The sequence below is a fragment of the Schistosoma haematobium genome, chromosome 2, assembly GCF_000699445.3.
Source record: "Schistosoma haematobium chromosome 2, whole genome shotgun sequence".
Classification (NCBI taxonomy): Eukaryota; Metazoa; Platyhelminthes; class Trematoda; order Strigeidida; family Schistosomatidae; genus Schistosoma; species Schistosoma haematobium.
This window is the reverse complement of record NC_067197.1, coordinates 23,719,505-23,741,212: the sequence shown is the minus strand read 5'-3', so window position 1 is coordinate 23,741,212 and position 21,708 is coordinate 23,719,505. Positions and strand designations below refer to the sequence as shown.

The 21,708-nt window shown below is 40.5% G+C and overlaps 1 protein-coding gene across 1 annotated transcript in view; it reads right to left on the bottom strand.

The window, feature by feature from the left end:
* The window catches only part of ZCRB1_1 (Zinc finger CCHC-type and RNA-binding motif-containing protein 1), a 37,104-nt gene extending 18,222 nt beyond the window's left edge, over positions 1–18,882 (bottom strand). Inside the window, exons 1-6 of the mRNA XM_051214680.1 lie at positions 18,581–18,882; positions 7,892–8,067; positions 7,621–7,860; positions 7,149–7,585; positions 1,859–2,037; positions 845–1,122 (exon numbers count right to left, since the gene is read on the bottom strand). Coding sequence (XP_051067863.1) covers positions 845–1,122; positions 1,859–2,037; positions 7,149–7,585; positions 7,621–7,860; positions 7,892–8,054 — 1,297 coding nt within the window. The 5' untranslated portion in view covers positions 8,055–8,067; positions 18,581–18,882. The remainder of the gene's footprint in view (positions 1–844; positions 1,123–1,858; positions 2,038–7,148; positions 7,586–7,620; positions 7,861–7,891; positions 8,068–18,580) is intronic.
* Positions 18,883–21,708: the final 2,826 nt, after the last annotated feature.

Here is a 21,708-nt window from a genome sequence, read left to right as displayed (position 1 = left end):
CCGTGATGGCAAGGAGAATCTAAATGTATCGACGGACAGTAGATATATATTCATATAAAATATTTATTTATGGAAATGATAATTCTATACGAGTGTTGCTTGATACTTCTGAATTAGTCGAGGACTGGTGAAAGAGCAAAGATTATCTTCATCATGTCCATCTATGATCAGAATTACTTTCATCTTATCTTTTACTTACTGAGAACCCATATAGTGTTCGGGAAATTTTCTGAACATTTTTTATAAACTCTAGGAGAGACTATAAGTGGAGATTGTAACTCAGTTCTGAATCACTTCAATTCTTGTTTAGTTCAAATAATGCACATAAACAAATTCCAAGTATATACCAGCTGCAGTAAAATACGCTTACAACCTAAACAAGTAAATTAAAAATCACATCAAAATATTGGTTATGTCACTGATGAACTTTCAGTTGGTGTAAATCACCGAAGCGTTAAGAACTTATAATCGGATCATAGGACGAGACGGATACTTTATATTTATGGTTGTCAAGGTGAATGAGGCTGTTGAGAGAAAGGCTAACCTGGTATGGTTCAGCATCCAAAATATTGGTGCACATCACTCCATTTTTTATCCAGAACAAAATCTTTCACGTACACTTAATCTCTGTATTCGCGTTTTATGAACATATCGTATTTATTGCTGAATAACTTTTGTTTCTACGTGACGATTCGAAGAGCTGCATTGTTTTTCTAAGTTCTGTTGTTGGCCTCATCATATGAAAAACACATTGGAATAAATTCTGCTCTGAAAAACATGTGCATCCAGAAACTCAAACCACCACTTAAAATCTTACAATCAATTTAGTTAAATGAATACTTACTGATTGTATTCGATAATGTAGAAATATCAGAATCTAGCGGAGAAAGTTCTGTGTTGATAATATCTTCTTTGAAACTGGAATGTCCACTTGTCGGATTCAGTGGTTTTTCCATTGAATTAGTATTATCTGAATGTTGCTCTATGATAGGAGAATTTGATCTACTTGATTTCGAAACACGTTGCCTTGATAATTTACTTGCTCGACCTCGACCAAACTTAGAACACCTGTTTGCTCGACGTCCAGTAGTCAGTCTTGGAATTTTTGGAGCTGAAGAATAACTAGGAAGGAGTAAAGAAAAATACATCCACGTTGAACACTAGTGAGTCAGTTTGTTGTTTTGGAAAAAATACACAGAATATGCAACTTATTGGAAATAAAAGACAATGACTTCAAACAACAGTAACATCACTTGATTTCAGTAACGATAACACTAATGGAAATGGTAACAAGCCTAATCTCATCTTACATTAGTGGATAAAATACAGTAAAATATTGTTAGAAAAGTTAGAGAAAATTAGATTAAAATCAAGATAACTTGTAAAAAGTAGTAGACTATTGCTTGGAAACTAAGTATTATTAGGATGAATGCAAACCGAATGTTTCATCCCGTAAGTAGTAATAATTTAAACTCCGAAATTACATTAGTAAAATTCAAAAACTAGACTTTAAAAAACAGGGATAAAATGTGATTCATCTAGTGGGTAGAAAATTTTTAAAAGTTAGTTCTGAAGTATGATTATATGCATACATCTAGAGATTTAATACAACAATCATAGTAGACAGCTTAGAACATTGGGGTTTTGTAAGACTTTATCATACTAACTACTTAAGTTAGGTTGGGTTTTTTTTAAAAAAGTGGAAAGAATTATCTACACGAAAAGTGTATGAAGGACTGCACAAAGTACTCTATACTTTATAATATAAATGAACATTTATCATTTTATTATTCAGTTCACCTGATTGAATTGTGAGTTGAAAAAAAGGTTATTATGAATTTTTAACAACTGGACTCACGCAAGTGAGGAAGCTTGTCGTTTATACCGTGAATCTGCCCCAATAGGCTGTTTAACAAACAACGGTGTACGTGATGAATTTGCTGCTCGTCTAATATGTGTCCAAGATGGTGTGGAACTAGGATCAAAACGACTTGGAGTATAGACGATTCGTTTCGGTTGCTGCGTCGACGGAGTAGCCTATAAACAAGTAGAAAAATGAAATAATAGTGTAACAACGGTTATTTAGGTTGATAAAGGTTTACTTTTTCTATTGGTTTTATAAGAATCCGATGAATGTTCCTGACAGATTTTTTTAAGTGACGATATATTTTTAAGCTGAATGAATGCTACGTGACGAACAAATAAGACCTAATTGCTTGATTGCCACCATGAATTAAATTAGTGTGAAATTCTTTCAAATACGTGTGACTGTCGTTCGACACTTCCTAATACTTTCTACAGAGGTTGAATACCCCCTTAACAAACAAAAACTCATGTACAATTATCACTAGCAACTGACTGCTGAACAATTTATGAATATCCAGTCAACTAAAACTTCGAATATAAAATGTCAAGTTAGATAATCAAGTTAAAATGTAATGTGCAAGCCATGTGATGAAATTCGTTATTCATGAATTGTTACAACGACTTTTGTGTGTATTACAAAGCTAACGAATATTCTCTAATACGCCTTCATCAGTGTTTATCAATGAATTGTTAATAACAACTTACTTTCTCCCTAAAGATCAAAATAAAGATATCATAGCCGAAATAATGCTGCGTATAACAAATCATTCAGAGGAAAATTTGGAATTTAGAATAGCTTCTGGTGGTCGAATAAAATGAACTGGAATAAGATTAAGTGTTTAAACACAGAAAATCATTATGATATGACGCAAACCGTTCGTTGAAAAGACAAATATTCAGTAAGTTATCGTAGATAAAATCTGGATCTTAGCAGCTTATTTGTTTTGAATCGCCAACTTACCTCTTCTTCATCAATTTTATTCGAATTCATGCAAATTCTTGAAACAAAGTTAATGAACTCTAAAATGTAAACCTAATGTATTCTTCTTTCATAGATATGATGGAAAAATAAATAAACATGAGACGTAGTCACTCGCCTCAGCACTATGATATTCATGACGTGAAGAAAATATGCAGAAAATTTCGACTAATTTTATTACAAAAAGATTATTTAACCGCCATTATTTCTTAAGCTGTGTACGTGATACTATTAAATGACATAAAATTTCGAGCGCTAATGCACTCGACTCTCAACTGTTAGATAGTTGATTCAAACCTTGCTCCACCTATTTTGGTTTGGTAAGTTGATTAACAATATCACTAGCCCTATACAATAAGTATATCTCTAAGACAATCACATAAACATGTACTTCGTAATTGAATTACACTGTATTTATTACAAAGCTTAACGTGACAACCGAATATGACAGATATTAACTAGTCGTTCAATAGGGTTAGGTTATTCAATTAAAATCCTAAAAAATTAATAACTCATAAAAGTGGAATAGTATTTGGTGAAAATGAAGTTATTTGACGTGGAAATGAACTAATTCCAAAGTGTGAGTAATTTTAGTTGCGCCACGTCGACATGCTCCCATGTATTATGAATGTGATGCCTAAAGATTAGTAATTTCAACAACAAACATGAATTCAAATGTATACGGTTAATATGTTAATAGTGAGCATGTATACAACAATATAAGTTTTAGTTGTCACATAATGTCAGTCAGTCAGTTACAACGTAGGACCAGGCACATATATGCATCGGTCCAAGTTGCCATACCGCATCAGCACAACAAGATGAACACCGGATTCATAAAAGTAGTTAACTCAGAGGTGGTAATATATAAAAGAAAGATTGCAATAAGGATATAGTACAGGAAGAAAGAATTAGTTAGTAGAAAGAAAGATATACAGTGATTTTAATCTCTTAGTTTAAGGGAAGACAGAGAGTGTATACAACTACGCCATTGTGATCGATTCTGAGCCATGTCACCAAGAGTCTCCAACCATTGGTTACGATAGTCACGCGGATCCCAACCAAGTAGTCTGCATCTACCAACATGGCTCAGACTAGAAGTCAGTGTCTTCAAGCACTGATGCCACGTTTTGGTTTGGCCGCCCCTAACTTTCTTCTAACCATCTCCAACACCGGTTAGCCTTGCACGTCGTGGTAATCGGTGTTCAGGCATACATAACACGTGGCCCAACCATCTCAGTCGATGAAGATTCATAACCTCATCAACTGATTTACCATCATTCCCTAATACCCTGCGTCTAACCTCACTATTACTCACCCGGTGATCCCAGCAGACGCCAGCAATATTTCTGAGGCATCTGTAATCAAATACTAGTAGCTTACGAGTGTCTTCTACTCTTAATGGCCATGTTTCGCTGCCGTAAATTAAAACAGAACGGACTGCCGCGCAGTATACTCGTCCTTTTATTGATAGACGGATATCTCGCCTTCGCCATAGGTGACGCAAGTTGGCAAAAGCCAATCGAGCTTTCCGAATCCGTGCTGAGATTTCGTCCGATACCAACCCATTAGGGCTGATCAGACTTCCAAGATAAGTGAAGTTGTCAACGCGTTCGACTACTTCACACCCTATCCTTAGTTCAGGTGTTGACGCAGGCCAGTCCTGAAGTAACAACTTGCATTTAGAGGGAGAGAAGCGCATTCCAAACATTCTGGGATTGTTGCTCAGTGCTACCAAAAGACTCTGCATTTTATCAGCGTCTTCACCAAACAGGACTATGTCATCTGCGTATTCTAAGTCGATAAGCGGACCTCCTGGAAGGTAATCAATACCCGAGAATTCAGTTGACGGGAACGTTATTTCCATCAGTAGGTCTATGATGAAGTTAAACAGAAATGGAGAAAGTGGACAGCCTTGACGGACACCACTTGAGGTTGCAAAAGCCGATGACAGTTCGCCATAAGCTCTGACTCGATTGGTAGTGTTCGAGTAAAGAACCTTCACAAGGCTTATGTACTTCTGAGGTACGCCTTTCAATGACAGACACTGCCACAGAATCTCGCGGTCTACCGAGTCAAATACTGCTTTTAAGTCAAAAAAGACCACCATTGTCGGACGCCGGTAAGTATGCCTATGTTCTAGAATCTGACGAATGGTGAATATGTGGTCGATGCAGGCACAACCAGGTCTGAAGCCAGCTTGATTCTCTCGTGTTTGCAGTTCACGAGTCTTAGTTAAGCGTCTGATAATTATTGAGGCTAGTATTTTAGATACTATATTAGTTAAACTAATCCCTCTATGGTTGTCACAGGATGATTTTAACCCTCTCTTATTTATTGGGACGATAAGTGATTGTGACCAGTCAGATGGGATAACATCTAACTCCCAGATCTGAGCTAAAATATTAGTCAACCTAATCGCTAAAATTGGACCACCATCCTTAAAGACTTCTGGAGCCAATCCATCTGGACCAGCTGTCCTTCCTCGTTTCAGATTAACTATAGCCTTTTGAACTTCTGCTAGAGTTGGGGGACCTACTTCAATGTCCCATTCACACTGTCTGGGAATGGAGGGTAGTTGCAGAGTAGCTGAAGGCCAGCTGAACTGTTTTCTGAAATGTTCCACCCATCGTTCTAAACGTCTAGACTGAGAGCAGATGAGGGTGTCGTCTTTTTCCGAAATAGTCTCACACTTGACTTATTAGTTCCAGTTTCTTTTATTAGTCTGTAGAGCTGTCTTGTGTTCCCTATAGCCGCCGCCTTTTCCATCTCTTTTGATTTCGCTGCCCACCACTGCTCACGGTCCTTCCTTAGACTTTTGGCTAACCTAAATCTGATTTGTTGTCGCTCTTCATCGTGTTCACAGCCTGATGGGATGAGTTTACGAGAATCCATCAGTGTGATAGACCTTGAAGAAATTCACTGGTTCTTTGTAACTCTGTGGTTTAAGTCACTAATAGACGTCACTGCTGTTTCCACAGCTGCTTGTATACCTTTCCAAGCAACATCTGGGTCAGCCTCGTTTTCAGAACTACCTAAGTGTGACCTCAGTTGTTCCTGGAACCTACTTTTGGTTTTCTCGCTACTCAATTCAGTTCTAATGGGTCTTTTTACTGAGGCTTTTTTGCGTCCAGTGAGGGGCAGGCAGATGCGTGCCCGTATGAGGGCGTGGTCGGAGTCCAAGCAGGTACTCCAGAATGAGCGACAATCTTCTACCGACCCTCTCCAACAATGGCTGATGGAAATATGGTCTATTTGAGTTCATCGTTGGTTTGGTGTAGGGGGTCGCCATGTCAGACGATGTCTCTCCTTATGCTTAAAATTTGTGTTTGCTAAAAATAAGCGATTGTCTGAGCACAGTTGCAGCAGACGATCACCATTATCTGTTCGCTGAGCCGGAATACTAAAATACCCACCTAAATGCCTTTTTGTTTGGTCTAAACTACCTATCTGGGCATTAAAGTCACCTGCTACGAGTACTATGTCTGAACGTTTAACTTTCTGTAAAATTCATCTTTCACTTCATCTGAGCTGCAGTCGGTGGGAGCGTAGGCAGAAACGACAAAAAGGCAACGACATATGTCCCTATCCTTCCGAGTTCTTACGGAGCCGTTTGGCCGAACAGCACATAAACGACTGTTAACGGGGAACCACTCTGACAGTGCTTGTTCCGCCCTCATGCTTAGTGCTATCCCTACTCCTGCCAGTCCACGAGAGCTGGCCGTCGGGTCACCAGATACACGGAGGGTGTATCTCGTCGGCTCTCCGTTTTGCCGAGATGAGGTCAAGTGAATGACCACACTGGGATCCTGTATGCGTGTTTCAGAGACACAGCATACATCAATGGTACGAGATTCTAGGGTTCTAGCGAAGGAAACCTGTTGACCGATTTGACATAGGGTGCGTATGTCACATAATGAATAGAAAACTTTCGATTCCGTACATATAGATACCCATTATGTTCCTTATTACCTTTCTACGCTGCATAAATTAAAAATTGCTAGAAACCAATGTATATTAAAATTCAAAACTCCTATCAACGAACCTGTAAGAGTATTCCTATTTTTTGGACAAAGTTCATGTCAAGCAGTTCGAAAATAAACTATGGAAAATTGCATCTCAGCGAAATAAAAAATAAATGAGTAATCAACGTATAGAACAAATTGGTATACTACCTTGTCATAAATGACGAGTCAACAACTCAATTAAAATAACGTGACAAAATTCATAGAAATAAATTATATATTGGAAGTCAACATTTCAAAATAATTGGAAGGTCGTCAATGAATGAGCAGTAACCTACTTGTAGAGCAGCTGCCCACTGTGCATCACTAGCACCACATTGTTTTGCAGGTGAGGGTGGAGACACATATGGATTTTTTGTATCCTCTGGTGTTGAGTCGTATGCAAGTTCTCTTTTTGAGATAGATGAAAAGTAATTATTTGTCGAACCCACATAATTGTCCGGAATCGGTGACTCCGACAAAACATCAGAGGCTTTCCATGGAGGACAATGCTCCACCAAGCACTTAGTTAGAGGATCAACTGAAACACACGTCATACGATATGTAGATCTGTTGGCCCATTCAGGAAGTGTACGAGCAACGGTTGTTACAGCAGTACTGGTTGCACCAGTAAGACAATTGGAACTAGTAGATACCGTATTAGGTGAGGAAGGAGATAAACAAGCATTGAAAGCAAATTCTTTGATGCTTGGTTCTGCCTGAGATGTTTGACTTCCTATGAAATATTCTGGAAGTATTTTTAATACTTACCAAAGTCCTCGCGATAATTTAGCGGCAAATGGCGAGGGATGAAGGGTGGCCGCTCTTCTAATTCAGGATGATCTTCAGGTGGGATATTTAAACACGATTTTCCGTAAACCGGCCCACATGTCATAGTAGGCGCTCGAGTAAAAAACTGACTGTTCTCTATGACAAACTTGGCAAAGCCTTGAGGCGTTTGACCCATCAAACGCAAAGCTAGAAGTCCATCTGCAACCTGTGCATAACCGTCTGGGAAAATATCAACGGAAAATATGGATACCTGAGGCCGTCAACGTATATACATTTCTAACTAAGGAGAGGAAATATGCTTCCACAACGCTAATTAACAATTCAAGTGAGGCTTCCGTGATTTGTTCGAAGCCAACTTGACCACAGAGCTGAGCAATTACCTGAATCATCGCACTTCTGAAGTCACTTGACATTGCAGAAGAAAAACTGAAATAAAAATTAAAAAATGTAGCGAGTTTTATGCACAATTAAAATTCTCGGTATAATTTTATGACTATTTAAGAAAAGGAAAAAGAATTTGAATCACCTAAAATAAATCAATTTTATCATTGCCCTAAACAGGCTGAAACAAAAGATAATATTTGACTAGATAGAGTCGAGATACAGAAGTGGATACAGTTACACATTTATTTATTTATTATGTATTTTAACACATAAATACTGGTACTGCTATGTTCTGATAAGCATAATGAGTGGTAACTTTTGGGATCAAGTCAGTCAGCTACAACGTAGGACCAGGCACATATATGCATCGGTCCAAGTTGCCATACCGCATCAGCACAACAAGATGAACACCGGATTCATAAAAGTAGTTAACTCAGAGGTGGTAATATATAAAAGAAAGATTGCAATAAGGATATAGTACAGGAAGAAAGAATTAGTTAGTAGAAAGAAAGATATACAGTGATTTTAATCTCTTAGTTTAAGGGAAGACAGAGAGTGTATACAACTACGCCATTGTGATCGATTCTGAGCCATGTCACCAAGAGTCTCCAACCATTGGTTACGATAGTCACGCGGATCCCAACCAAGTAGTCTGCATCTACCAACATGGCTCAGACTAGAAGTCAGTGTCTTCAAGCACTGATGCCACGTTTTGGTTTGGCCGCCCCTAACTTTCTTCTAACCATCTCCAACACCGGTTAGCCTTGCACGTCGTGGTAATCGGTGTTCAGGCATACATAACACGTGGCCCAACCATCTCAGTCGATGAAGATTCATAACCTCATCAACTGATTTACCATCATTCCCTAATACCCTGCGTCTAACCTCACTATTACTCACCCGGTGATCCCAGCAGATGCCAGCAATATTTCTAAGGCATCTGTGGTCAAATACTAGTAGCTTACGAGTGTCTTCTACTCTTAATGGCCATGTTTCGCTGCCGTAAATTAAAACAGAACGGACTGCCGCGCAGTATACTCGTCCTTTTATTGATAGACGGATATCTCGCCTTCGCCATAGGTAACGCAAGTTGGCAAAAGCCAATCGAGCTTTTCGAATCCGTGCTGAGATTTCGTCCATTTATAGACCAATACTAAACGTATATTTTTATCGTATAATTGTTAAGTAGCTACACTATTCATATTCATATCCCTCTTATTATGAGCCTTATTTTGACGTACGAACTATTATTATACGATTTACCATTCTTAAATTATTCCTTGTCTATTAATCACTACCTCCCACATTCACAGCCACATTTGGCCAGATGTTGTTTCCTATTTTATGGTACGATGTGGTCTGTTTGATTGGCAATATAAACTCCGTATGTTTGAAATAAATGATTCATATTGCACAGGCTGAGATTGGTGTTCTGGACACAACTGGCTGGGCTGGGCGGAAAGCAGGACCAATCAGGACTCTAGACTGCTCGCACGCGTTTTATGCATCATTGGTCCGATCGATAATTCACTGCTCTCTAATTGGCAGTATCGTGACGTTATTCGTTAGCAGGGCACAGGCTTCAAGTCATAACATGTACAAAGGGGCACTGAATACATATGTGTCACACAAGTCACTTGATTTGTGTGCGGGCCCTGATACTACCCGGATACCCAGAACAAAGCAGGTGGTTTTCTTAGGAGGCCACACCCGGAGCCTTCGACCTAAAGGTCTGACCTACAACGCAGTGGAGCAACGTCGGGAGATGTAGTCCTATGGTAGCCGGTGACCAACGATAGGTTCATACGCCATTTGTTCCCTCACAAACTCGGAGCCCATGTACACCACTGGCTTGGAATCAGGGTCTTCCAACTTCCCTAGGTTCATCCTCCGTATCCGCTGACACGGTTTAAAGCGACGGACATTCGCTTTTCGTCCTCTTGATTTTGTAAACAACAACGAACCCACGAGAAGGCAGTGAGTAGGACTTCCCTGGCAGTGGTTGTATGCATGCGGTCACTTAAGAGCATTTCGAGGAGAGTTGACTCTCCCTACTCTCGGCCTTATCAGGTCATTTGAGGGCCATGCAATTAAAGGTGTGCTACACAAATACTCGAAGCCTACAACATAAAATAGCGGAGCTCAAGACAGTGGTGGGTATAGAAAACCCGGATGTCACTGCTGTCTCAGAAAATGCTTGACGTTCAGTCAACGTAGAGCTTCGTACGTACGTACATCAGTTCGAGTTGCCACACCACATTAGCAAAGAGATACAGTTGTCGACTCAAATTCCGTAGTGGTAGAAGTAGTAAAAGTATAAGCAGTAATCGGAAACATTAGGGCCTGAAGATGTTATCCAAGGAGTATAATACAGTGAAATAAATTTGGAAAGAGAAAAAAAGGGACATGAAGAATTCAGAAGATTAGAATTTGGGAGAACACAAAGAGTGGGTGCACCTGCTCCATTGCAAACGATTTTGAGCCACATCATTCAGGGTCTCTAACCATCGGTTGCTATCATCTCGCGGATCCCAACCAGGTAGTCTACACCTACCGACATGGCTCAGTTCACTTGTCAGTGATTTCATGGATTTGTGCCATGTCTTGGCCTAAACGTCTGCTTTCTTCCAACCTACTCTTACACCATAAAACATCGCTCGTCGGAGAAGCCAGTGTTTGGGTACACGTAACACGTGTCCCAGACATCTAAACTGATGAAGTTTCACTACTTCATCAATTGATTTGCCATCCTTACCTAGTACCCGTTTCCTAACAACTGCGTTACTTACTCGATGGTCCCAGGATATACGAGCAATATTTCGGAGACACCTATGATCAAATACTAGTAACCTACGAATATCCTCTACTCATACCGGCCATGTTTCACTGCCATAAAGTAGGACGGAACGAACTGCTGCGCAGTAAACACGTCCTTTGGTTGATAGAAGGATATCTCTCCTACTCCATAAATGACGCAAGTTGGCAAAAGCTAGTCGAGCCTTCTGAATCCGTGCTGAGATTTCGTCATACACCAGACCACAAGGGCTGATGAGACTCCCAAGATAAGTGAAGCGGTCGACACGCTCAACTACTTCACTCTCTATCACTAGTTCGGGTGTCGATGCAACCCAATCCTGAAGCAACATTTTGCATTTCGAGGGGGAGAATCGCATCCCGAACATGCTTGCATTGTTGTTTACGGTGGTAAGAAGACTCTGCATTTTGTCAGCATCTTCACCAAATAGAACTGTCGTCGGCATATTCTAAGTCAACAAGTGAATCTCCTGGTAGAAGTTCAACCCCTGGTAATGTAGATGAGGAAAGTGTTATCTCTATAAGTACGTCAATGACAAAGTTAAATAAGAATGAAGAGAGTGGACAGCCTTGAGAAACACTACTTGAGGTAATCGATTCTGATGACAGTTCACAATAAGCTCTCACTCTACCAGTTGTGATCCTTTAAAAGGTTAATGTACTTCTTTGGTACTCCTTTCAGTGACAAACACTGCCATAGAACCTTACGATCAACAGAGTCGAATGATGCCTTAAGGTCGAGAAATGCTACCATTGTGGGGCGTCTGAACGTATGTCTGTGTTCTAGGACCTAACGTAGTGTGAATATCTGGTCTGTACAGCCATGCTCAGGTCGAAAACCAGCCTGGTTTTCTCTAGTCTGCTCTTCACGAGCTTTGGTTAGGCGTCGAAGTATTATTGTGGTTAATATTTTAGACACTATATTAGTCAAACTGATTCCTATGTGATTGTGGCAAGAGGACTTTTGTCCTTTCTTATAGACTGACACAATCAGTGATTGAGACCAGTCAGATGGGATTACGTCCATTTCCCGAATTCTACCTAAGACTTCAGTCAATCTCACTGGTAATACTGGACCACCATCCTTAAAAATCTCAGGAGTAAACCTGTCAGGGCCTGCTGCTCTCCCTCGTTTCAGATTTCCTATGGCTTTTTCAACTTCGTAAAGGGACGGAGGACCTACATTAACTTGCCATTCAGGTTGACTAGAGATCGTGGGAAATCGAAGTGTGGCTGAAGGCCAGTTGAACTGGTCCCTGAAGCGTTCTGCCCATCGATCCAATCTCCTGGATTGAGAATGAATAATATGTCCATCTTTCTCTGAGAGTGTTTCGCTGACAGTCGGTTTCCTTAACAAGTTTGAACAATTGTCTGCTATTACCTATTGCCGCTGCCTTTTCCATCTCTCTCGCTTTCGCTACCCACCATTGTTCACGATCATTGCGTAGGCTTCTTGTCAGCTTGCGCTTAAGCTGACTCCGCCAGATGGAATGAGTTTTCGAGCATATATATATATATATATATATATATATATATATATATATTCTTAGCTTGACTATCATTAAGTAAGGCCCTAAGAGGTTTTCTTGCAGCGTCTTCCTACGTCCAGTAAGACGCAGACAAACAAGCGCTCACACTAGAGCATGATCTGAATCTAAGCATATTTATTTATTTGAACACATATATATTGGTACAGGAGTGCGCCTAATATATATGCGCCACACAAAACTATGAGAATTTAAGAAGAAAAAGAAAAAAAGTGGGGAACGTAAAAAAATATATATAAAAAAAAAACAATAACGAAGAGATTGGTGTAAGGCAGTGTAATAATAATAGTGATAGTAGGGGAACAGAAGTGTACAATCAGAAGAAATCTTTCAGTTAAGGAAGATACAACCACGTTTTATGAAGAAAGTAAAAGGTTACAGCAGGATCGCCACTGGCTTCTATTCTGAGCCATATCTGACAACGTCTTTAGCCACTGTGTTGTACCATCTCTCGGACCCCAACCAAGGAGTTATGAAGAACCGACACAAGCCAGCCCTTTACAGCTTTCTTTCATACCACGACACCATGTCATATACTGACCACCTCTCCGCTTTCTCCAACCAGTCCCAGACCAATTGCATTGTCGTCTCTGTGCCCGAACACATGATGCCGAACCTCTGCATTACTAACATGGTGTTGCCACTGGATGTCAGCAATCCTTCGGAGACAGCGATGACCGGACACAGAGAGTCGTCTAACGTCCTCAACTCGGAGAGACCAGGTTTCATAAGCGTAGAGCAAAACTGCTCCCACCGACGCGTTGTAGATCCGACCTTTTACAGCCAGACTAACATCACGAAGGCGCCAAAGGTGGCCCAGATTGGCATAAGTCGCTCTGGCTTTCACTATACGTGCATTGATCTCATCACTCACACCCCCACCAGCACTCATGCAGCTACCCAGATACACGAACTTCTCGACTATTTCTATCTGTTCACCATCCAGGGTGAGTACAGGATTTGAATCCTGCCAGTCTTGTAGAAGTACTTTGCATTTCGAAGGTGCAAAGCACATACCATACCTACGGACACTGATTGCCAACTGATTAAGTGCGGATTGCATGACTTGGGCATTATCGCACAGTAACACAATATCATCCACATACTCAAGGTCGAGAAGTCTTTCTCCAGGCAACAGATCCACACCGCCATTACTTACATCCATCAGAGCTGTTTCCAGAATGTCATTGATGGCAAAGTTGAAGAGGAATGGTGAGATTGGGCAACCCTGCCTAACCCCACTGCTCGAATGGAACAGTGGAGAAAGGTGGTTGTATGCCCTCACTCTGCCTGAGGTGTTCGTATATAGGGCTAAGCATGTGCTCTAGAAAGAGCGACAGCCTTCTATCGAGCCCCTCCATCTGTGGCTGATAGCGATGTGATCTATTTGAGTTCAACGTTGGGACGAATTAGAGGGTCTCCATGTCAAAAGATGTTTTTGTTTATGCTTAAAGTTAGTATTTGCAAGAAGCAGGCAGTTATTTGAGCATAGCTGCAACAGACGGTCGCCATTATCTGTTCTTTGAGACAGGACACCATAAGATTCATCCAGGTGTCTTTCCCTTTCGCTTAGTTTACCTACTTGAGCATTAAAGTCACCAGCCACTATTACTACATCAGAGCGCCTAACTTTTTTGAGGAGGTCAGGAAGCTTTCTGTAAAGCTCATCTTTTACATCATCTGAGCTGCAGTCAGTGGGAGAATAGGCAGACGACGAAGAGGCAACGACGAGTGTCCCTATCTTCCCGAGTCCTTATTGTTCCGTTTAGTCGGACAGCGCACAAACGACTGTCTACTGGGATCCAGTCTAAGAGAGCTAGTTCTGTCCTGGGACTCAATGCTCTACCTACGCCAGCGAGGTCACGGGAAGCAGCACCAGGGCTTCCAGATACACGAAGTGTGAATCGAGTTGGTTCTTTAATTGGACATGGTGAGGTCAAATGAATGACGTTACTCAGATCCTGTATGCGCGTCTCGGAGACGCAGCACACATCGATGGCGCGAGATTTTAAGGTTCTAGCTAAGGAAGCCTGTTGTCCTATTTGGCATTATTTATTTATGTTAACACATAGATATTGGTACAAGGAGGTACCAAATACATATGCGCCACACAAATCTCATTTGATATGTGTGAGGGCTGTGATACTGCTCGGGTGCCCAGACCGAAACAGGTGGTTTTCTTAAGGGGCCACACCCGGAGCCTTCGATCCGAAAGTCTGATCCACAAGGCAGTGGAACAACGTATGGAGACGCAGTCCCGTGGTAGCCGATGACCAACGATTGGTTCATACGCCATTTGTCCTTCAGGATACTGAAGCCCATGTGCACCATTGGTTTAGAACCAGGGTTTTCCAACTCCCCTAGGACTCTCCATGTCCACCAACCCGGTTAAGGCGCCGGACATTCGCTTTTCGTCCTCTCGATTTCGTAAACAACACCCACGAGAAGGCAGTGAGTAGGACTTCCCTGGTAGAGGCTATATACGCGTGGCCATGTGAGAGCATTTCGAGGGGGAGCGGACTCTCCCCACCCTCGGCCGTACCAGGGTATTTGGGGCTTAGTGTTCGGACGTTAACAGCTCCTAAGTGTAGTTTAGAGCGTGATTTCAGGAGACCAGGAATAGCGTTCCGCGTACTCCAATCGTTTGCCCTAGCGATGAGAGGTGATTAAGGTACGAGAGAAGGGTTAGTCGTGGAGATAAACGAGTTATAAGGAGGTGTGGGAAGGATTTGATTTTGACCAAATTGGTCTCGTGTGCTGTTATGGGTATGAGGGCTGATATCACTTCCCGGCTGCCTACAACGTGGAAGGGTATTTCTTGAGGAACCTGAAAATGTTGGCCTTAACGACCTGGGAGCGTGACCGTAGAGCCCGAAAGAACAACTGTTTGAGGCCGGTCGCGCACGGCCTTATTGTGGGAGGTTTTTAATGTTAGCTCCGTTCTTCAAAGGCCCTTACCACCGGAGACGGAAATCCGTGAGGTAAGGTGAGATGTGACATTTTTGGGGTCGACCTTTCCTAACCCCTTCCTTCCTTGTGAGAAGGCAGCATCGCTGCAGATGCTGGTTGTCCGAGGAAAACACCTTACTGCTGTCACACCCCTCTACAGTCGGCAGTACGACTTCACCCTCAGACCCTGAGTTGCTGCTTTTAGTCTTACCATTCTCCAATCGACCTGCCTGGCATGGTAGAACATACAGGAACGTATGTTCCAGTCAATATAGCTCGGTTGGGTCATCACGATAGGCAAGCCCGACCACCGCGTCAAGGTAGCAGCTATGTTAGAAGTGTATGATAGTGAAATTCAGTTGATTGGTTTTTTATCGAATAGGGCTGATAGACTGAATCGTAGGTGAGGCGGGGCTATTTTGTACATGAAAACTACCTTAACCATACGAGCAGTTAAAACTGTGGCACATGATTCATGGACACATGAACTGGTGCGTTGCAAGCTGATATGTAGACGGCAAGATATTGAATAAATTGTAGTATATCACAGTCCAGAATGTGTAGAAGATGACTTCTTCCTAAGTAAACTTAATTCCTGGTGTAATAACAGTAAAAGCATTATAGTAGGTGACTTTAATTCACCGTATATAAACTGGGTAAACTTAGAAGTAGGGTCATCGACAACGTCATTTGATTGCAAACTGTTAGAAATCCCAATTGCACTAGCTTTATTACAGCACATTAGAGATCCCACCAATAATTTGTTAAACAGAGAGCATGGTTTTAGAAGATTTATCTTACAAAACAAACCTCCTTATGGCAAGGGATCAGTGGAAAATCAGTGGATGCTGTCTACATAGACTTCAGCAAAGCATTTGATAAGGTGTAAACAAATAGACTGTTCTTGAAGTTGGAAAATCTTGGCATTGGTGCACCTCTCCTAAAATGTCTTAAGGATTTCCTCGAAGGTCGTGGACAGAAAGTAAGAGTGAATTCCAAATGCCCCAACTGGATACCAGTACTTACAGGAGTTCCGCAAGACTCTGTCCTAGGTCATCTACTTATTATAATGTATGTAAATGAACTCCCACGCATAGTTGAGTCCGTAATGTTACTATGCGCTGATGTAAATAACTGGCGAGAAATAAAGGGAGACGCAAATGCATGCGCACTTCAGGCAGACTTAAATATTGTGATTAGCTGGACTAAAGAGTGGTTAATGCCTTTCAACGCGGCAAAGTGTGTCTATATGCGCATTGGGGATACAAATGCAAATAGATACAATATAGGGGAAGTACCTGTACTCGTGGTCCGTTCTCAAGCATTTTGGGGTGACAGCGAGTCATGATCTTAAGACCACGGTTCACTGCTGGGAGATTGTAGCTAAGGGGTTTGGAACCCTATGGGCTTTAAAACGGACATCCACCAAGTCAGATACTACTATGTTTACTACAGTATACACAACCTTAGTGAGAATTAAGCTTGGAAACGGCGTTCAAGCCGTAAGCCCCTGCCTAAAAGGTGGTCTGGATGTCCTGAAAAAATACAGAGGGCAGCTACCCGTGCAATTCAAGAACTCCGGGGTTTGCCATACAAATAACGGCCTGAAAAGCTAAAGCTGTCTTATCGCAGATTAAGAAGTGACCTGATTTTGTTGTATAGAATACTAAAAAATGATTTTGGACCTAATGTATCCTCCCTTTTTCTTCTCACTAGACCTGGACGTCTCAGAGGACATAGCATGCGAGTAGAAAAGCCAAGAACGAACAAAATACCCGTGGCATAAAGCTTTTTATACAGTCATCAATGTTTGGAACCTGTTACCCGAAGAAGTGGTATCCGCACCTTTAATTGACTCATTCAAGAGGAGACTAGACACTCACAGAACACCAAAAAAAGAATAACACGGGCTGTAGACCTGCCCTTACTATACAAATCTGAATCTGAACATTATCTTCAAAAGATTGCATACGCAAAGTTAATGTAAATTGGAAGACTGATAGAAAACAACCTGCCGTCACCAATCTGAAAGACAGACTACCGATAAATCTGGCTCGAAAATTAGTGTTCGTATAAAAAGAATTTACAACGAGTACACGCTTTAATGAAACACTTCAACATGAATGAAAAACCAGTCAGTAGGCGGACTCAAATACTTATAAAGGCTTACGAAGTGCCCTCACAGTCCGTGCAAATACAAAGCCGACGAGGGAGATGTCTGGTCGACATATACACGTCAATATCTGAAAACAATTAGGTTTTCAAAAGTCCATTGTCATTCACGACGATAAATATTCATACAGATCTCTCAGTCAGTCAGTCAGCTACAACGTAGGACCAGGCACATATATGCATCGGTCCAAGTTGCCATACCGCATCAGCACAACAAGATGAACACCGGATTCATAAAAGTAGTTAACTCAGAGGTGGTAATATATAAAAGAAAGATTGCAATAAGGATATAGTACAGGAAGAAAGAATTAGTTAGTAGAAAGAAAGATATACAGTGATTTTAATCTCTTAGTTTAAGGGAAGACAGAGAGTGTATACAACTACGCCATTGTGATCGATTCTGAGCCATGTCACCAAGAGTCTCCAACCATTGGTTACGATAGTCACGCGGATCCCAACCAAGTAGTCTGCATCTACCAACATGGCTCAGACTAGAAGTCAGTGTCTTCAAGCACTGATGCCACGTTTTGGTTTGGCCGCCCCTAACTTTCTTCTAACCATCTCCAACACCGGTTAGCCTTGCACGTCGTGGTAATCGGTGTTCAGGCATACATAACACGTGGCCCAACCATCTCAGTCGATGAAGATTCATAACCTCATCAACTGATTTACCATCATTCCCTAATACCCTGCGTCTAACCTCACTATTACTCACCCGGTGATCCCAGCAGATGCCAGCAATATTTCTAAGGCATCTGTGGTCAAATACTAGTAGCTTACGAGTGTCTTCTACTCTTAATGGCCATGTTTCGCTGCCGTAAATTAAAACAGAACGGACTGCATACTGATCACTACTAACAGAATATTAATGGCTTTTGTAAATCATCAACGCTACCAACTTCCAAACTTTGTTGACGTATCAAGATGTCGTAAAGAGCATAAGTAAGGAAAGAAACAACAAGAACTTAGTAAAATATATAGGTATACTGGTCTCTTCAAATTTCACACAGTAGGCTTGAAAGGCCGTCAGGTTTTTTTTATTAAAATATGGTGCAGTTTGGGATTATTCTTACCTTCATATTGTTATATGACGTTTAAAAAGACTATACGCCATAGGAGCGATAGCAATGAAAGGACATAAGCATTTACGTCCCAAACACTAACACCTACTCTGAACAGAGCGGGGTAGCGCATCCAACCCAGTTTAACAACACTAATGCCATTTGGACAACCCGTAAAAATATTCTTAGCAAAAGCAATAAAACCTCAAACATCCGGATTCTAACAAGTAAGAACCACGGTCACTGAACAGTGATGGCTCGAATAGATTTAGATTTGGAAGAACTACATTGTAGCTCAACTTCGTAAGCTGGAGTGATATATATGGGAGAAGACGAAGATAGGGAATTTCATACTAACTGTTAATCGACAACAAGTCAAGCGCTTCTGAAAAATTTGAGTTTCTCTATTCTGTAGTTGGGATTCCTTATCTTTAATTTTGAGTTGTGTCGAATAATTGGCTGACGGATCACTTCATCAGTCTCATAATCATGATAAAGTATTTCATTTTCTAGAGTTTCTTTAACATTTCACATGTGGTTATGCTTTTATTCATTGTTTTTTATACAGTTTCGTTTTACGGGAAATATATATTCATTCTGTCATAGTTATTTACTAACTGAATTAGCTCCTTTTGGTTAGTTTCCAGACCAGAATCCTTTCAAGTAGAATAGTGATATATTTAGATTTAGGGTTTTATCTACCATCTTGTATTTTACCCGTGTAATCCTGCCAATTTTGTCTGACTTACATTATAGTCATGCTTATAGTCCTTAGGTTTAATGGTCTACAATGAAGGAGGCTTTAACTAAACAATCTTTAGTGATTATTAACAGTGTATCATCAATACATGTGTACATGGAAAAAAGAAAAAGCTAAATAGTCATTCCTAAGTGAAAACGATACCCTATATTTGATCTTTTGGAAAACATAAAATTCTCACTTATACAATTCAGGTATATAGAATAGTGGCTTCTGAGACTTGAATACCAAAGGATAATAAAACTGCCGTTCAGGACTTTAACTCCTTTGTATTAGTTTTAGAGAGAGAATTTGAACGGTAGTATTAGGTCTTATTGCAAGATGTTTACATTCCGAAAGTAATCTTCATACTTAAGATGATCACTCAGGGTTCACTGAAACTTTTCAAGGTAAAAAATATAATAAGCTCCAATAGATGGATTAGTGTAGACAACTGGACCCTTAAATTTAATTCTGTCCGTATCGAACATTGACACCAGTCTTGTCGGTTTTCTGAAACACTACAAGCTGTAGGCGCTCGACAAAGCATCACTATAAGACCGTGGTATTACTCGACGTAAAATGCTTTACGTAATATGGTTACTACGTTCAGAAGTCTCACATTCCTTCGCAGCACTTGAAAGTAGTCGACTAAGTAGAAGAGTCAGTTGATCATACGCTGTTAGGTTACGTTCATCTAAACACGATTTCCCAACCATTTATCATTTTACTTGACATAGGAATTAAGATAATTTTTTCCCTCATATTATGAAAGACTTACACATATCCTTGAATAGGGTCCACTACTTCGATTTTTAATCCAGCGTGTGTGAAAGTGAACCAAGTTTTCGGATGAATAAATTATTTTCTGACTCAATAATTCAACTGATTATGAACTTTTTCCGTATAGGCACTATCCACCGACAACCAGTCACTGGTCGATCTGCTACAGAATTACCTCAAGCGTCACCAAAGATGTATTATGCCAAGTCTAAGGGATTAAAAATGTAGTTGACCGAAAACATACCCTTATTTGTACAATATCCATACTTTTTCCTTATTATCCCACGGTAAATATGGGATTATTGACTACAGCTAACATATGAGTGTAAAATAGACCCGTCTTGTTATCATTAATCAAAGAAAACTTGACATAAACAAGCGGAGCTCGATAGTTCCAGTATGTCAAAACCGTTGACATCGATTTTAGCTCTACTTTTATGCTCACTTTAGTTTTACTCTGGTTGACAAAACATTTTATGCTCTTCAGATAATATTTAGAAAGTTGTACTATCACATTATGCAAAGCTAGAGATCACGCGACCTGGATGCTTTTGATAAATTGTGACGACTGAATTTTATACAAAATTATTGCTATACTGACTAATCTGATGAACAGAAGTAGTTAAATCTGGTATTTTAACTTGTAATTGTCAGGAATGTCGAACTCTAGGTGCCACGAATAGATTTGTATTTTAAATGCGAGACAACAGAAAACATTCTTGGATATATTGATCACTAGAACTGACACACACTGCTAGTTGGTTGTTTGACTCCTGTTCCATTGTGAACTTGATGTCACTGAAAACGTTGTTGATCAGTTTGTATGTGTTTTCCAGTTCATTTTTTTTACGATGACGAAAGTGTCGTCTACGTAGCGAATCCAAAGTTTTGGCTTGATCACTGGTAATATCGTGGCTTCTAGTCTTTGCATCACTGCCTCTGCGATCAGTCCTGATATTGGTGATCCCATTAGTATCCCTTTTGTTTCTTCGTAGATTTTGTTGTTGAATTGAAAATATGTTGTTAGGCATAAATCGACGAGTTCCAGTAGACTTTGAATTTGAAGCTTCGTGTATTTGGTGAGATTTGTGTCCAAAAACACCAGAGAATTTTTAGAAGCCTGGCACTCAGGTCAATCAGCAGTCAACAAGCATATTGAAATCAATCCAATTTATCAACCAATCAGGAAAATCATGCATAAACATAGAAACAAAAATCAAACCAATGGGAGACACAACCGAAACAAAGAAGTAAACAATGATAAATTTAAGGTCAACAAGAACCAATCAACATCGAGGTGCACAGAACAAGCTGTGAAACACATATGGAGAAATTCGAACGCTTCACTTCTATTTGAAGTTTGTGCTGATGATGTCGTTCAGAAGAACGATGAAAGCTTCACGACCAAACCATCCAGCTCAGAGAACAAAACTCCACCAAAATCATCCATCTGAGCTACAAATCTTCTCCACCATCTCAAAATCATATGAGCGTAATACGCTTCTTGTTGTTCGGAAATGGGAGAATTTCGCCAAAAGGCAGGCGTCCATTCGGGAAAGGTGGCTTTACTAACCCATTAATACTTACGATAGAGTGATCAGGAGGTCGTCATATGTAG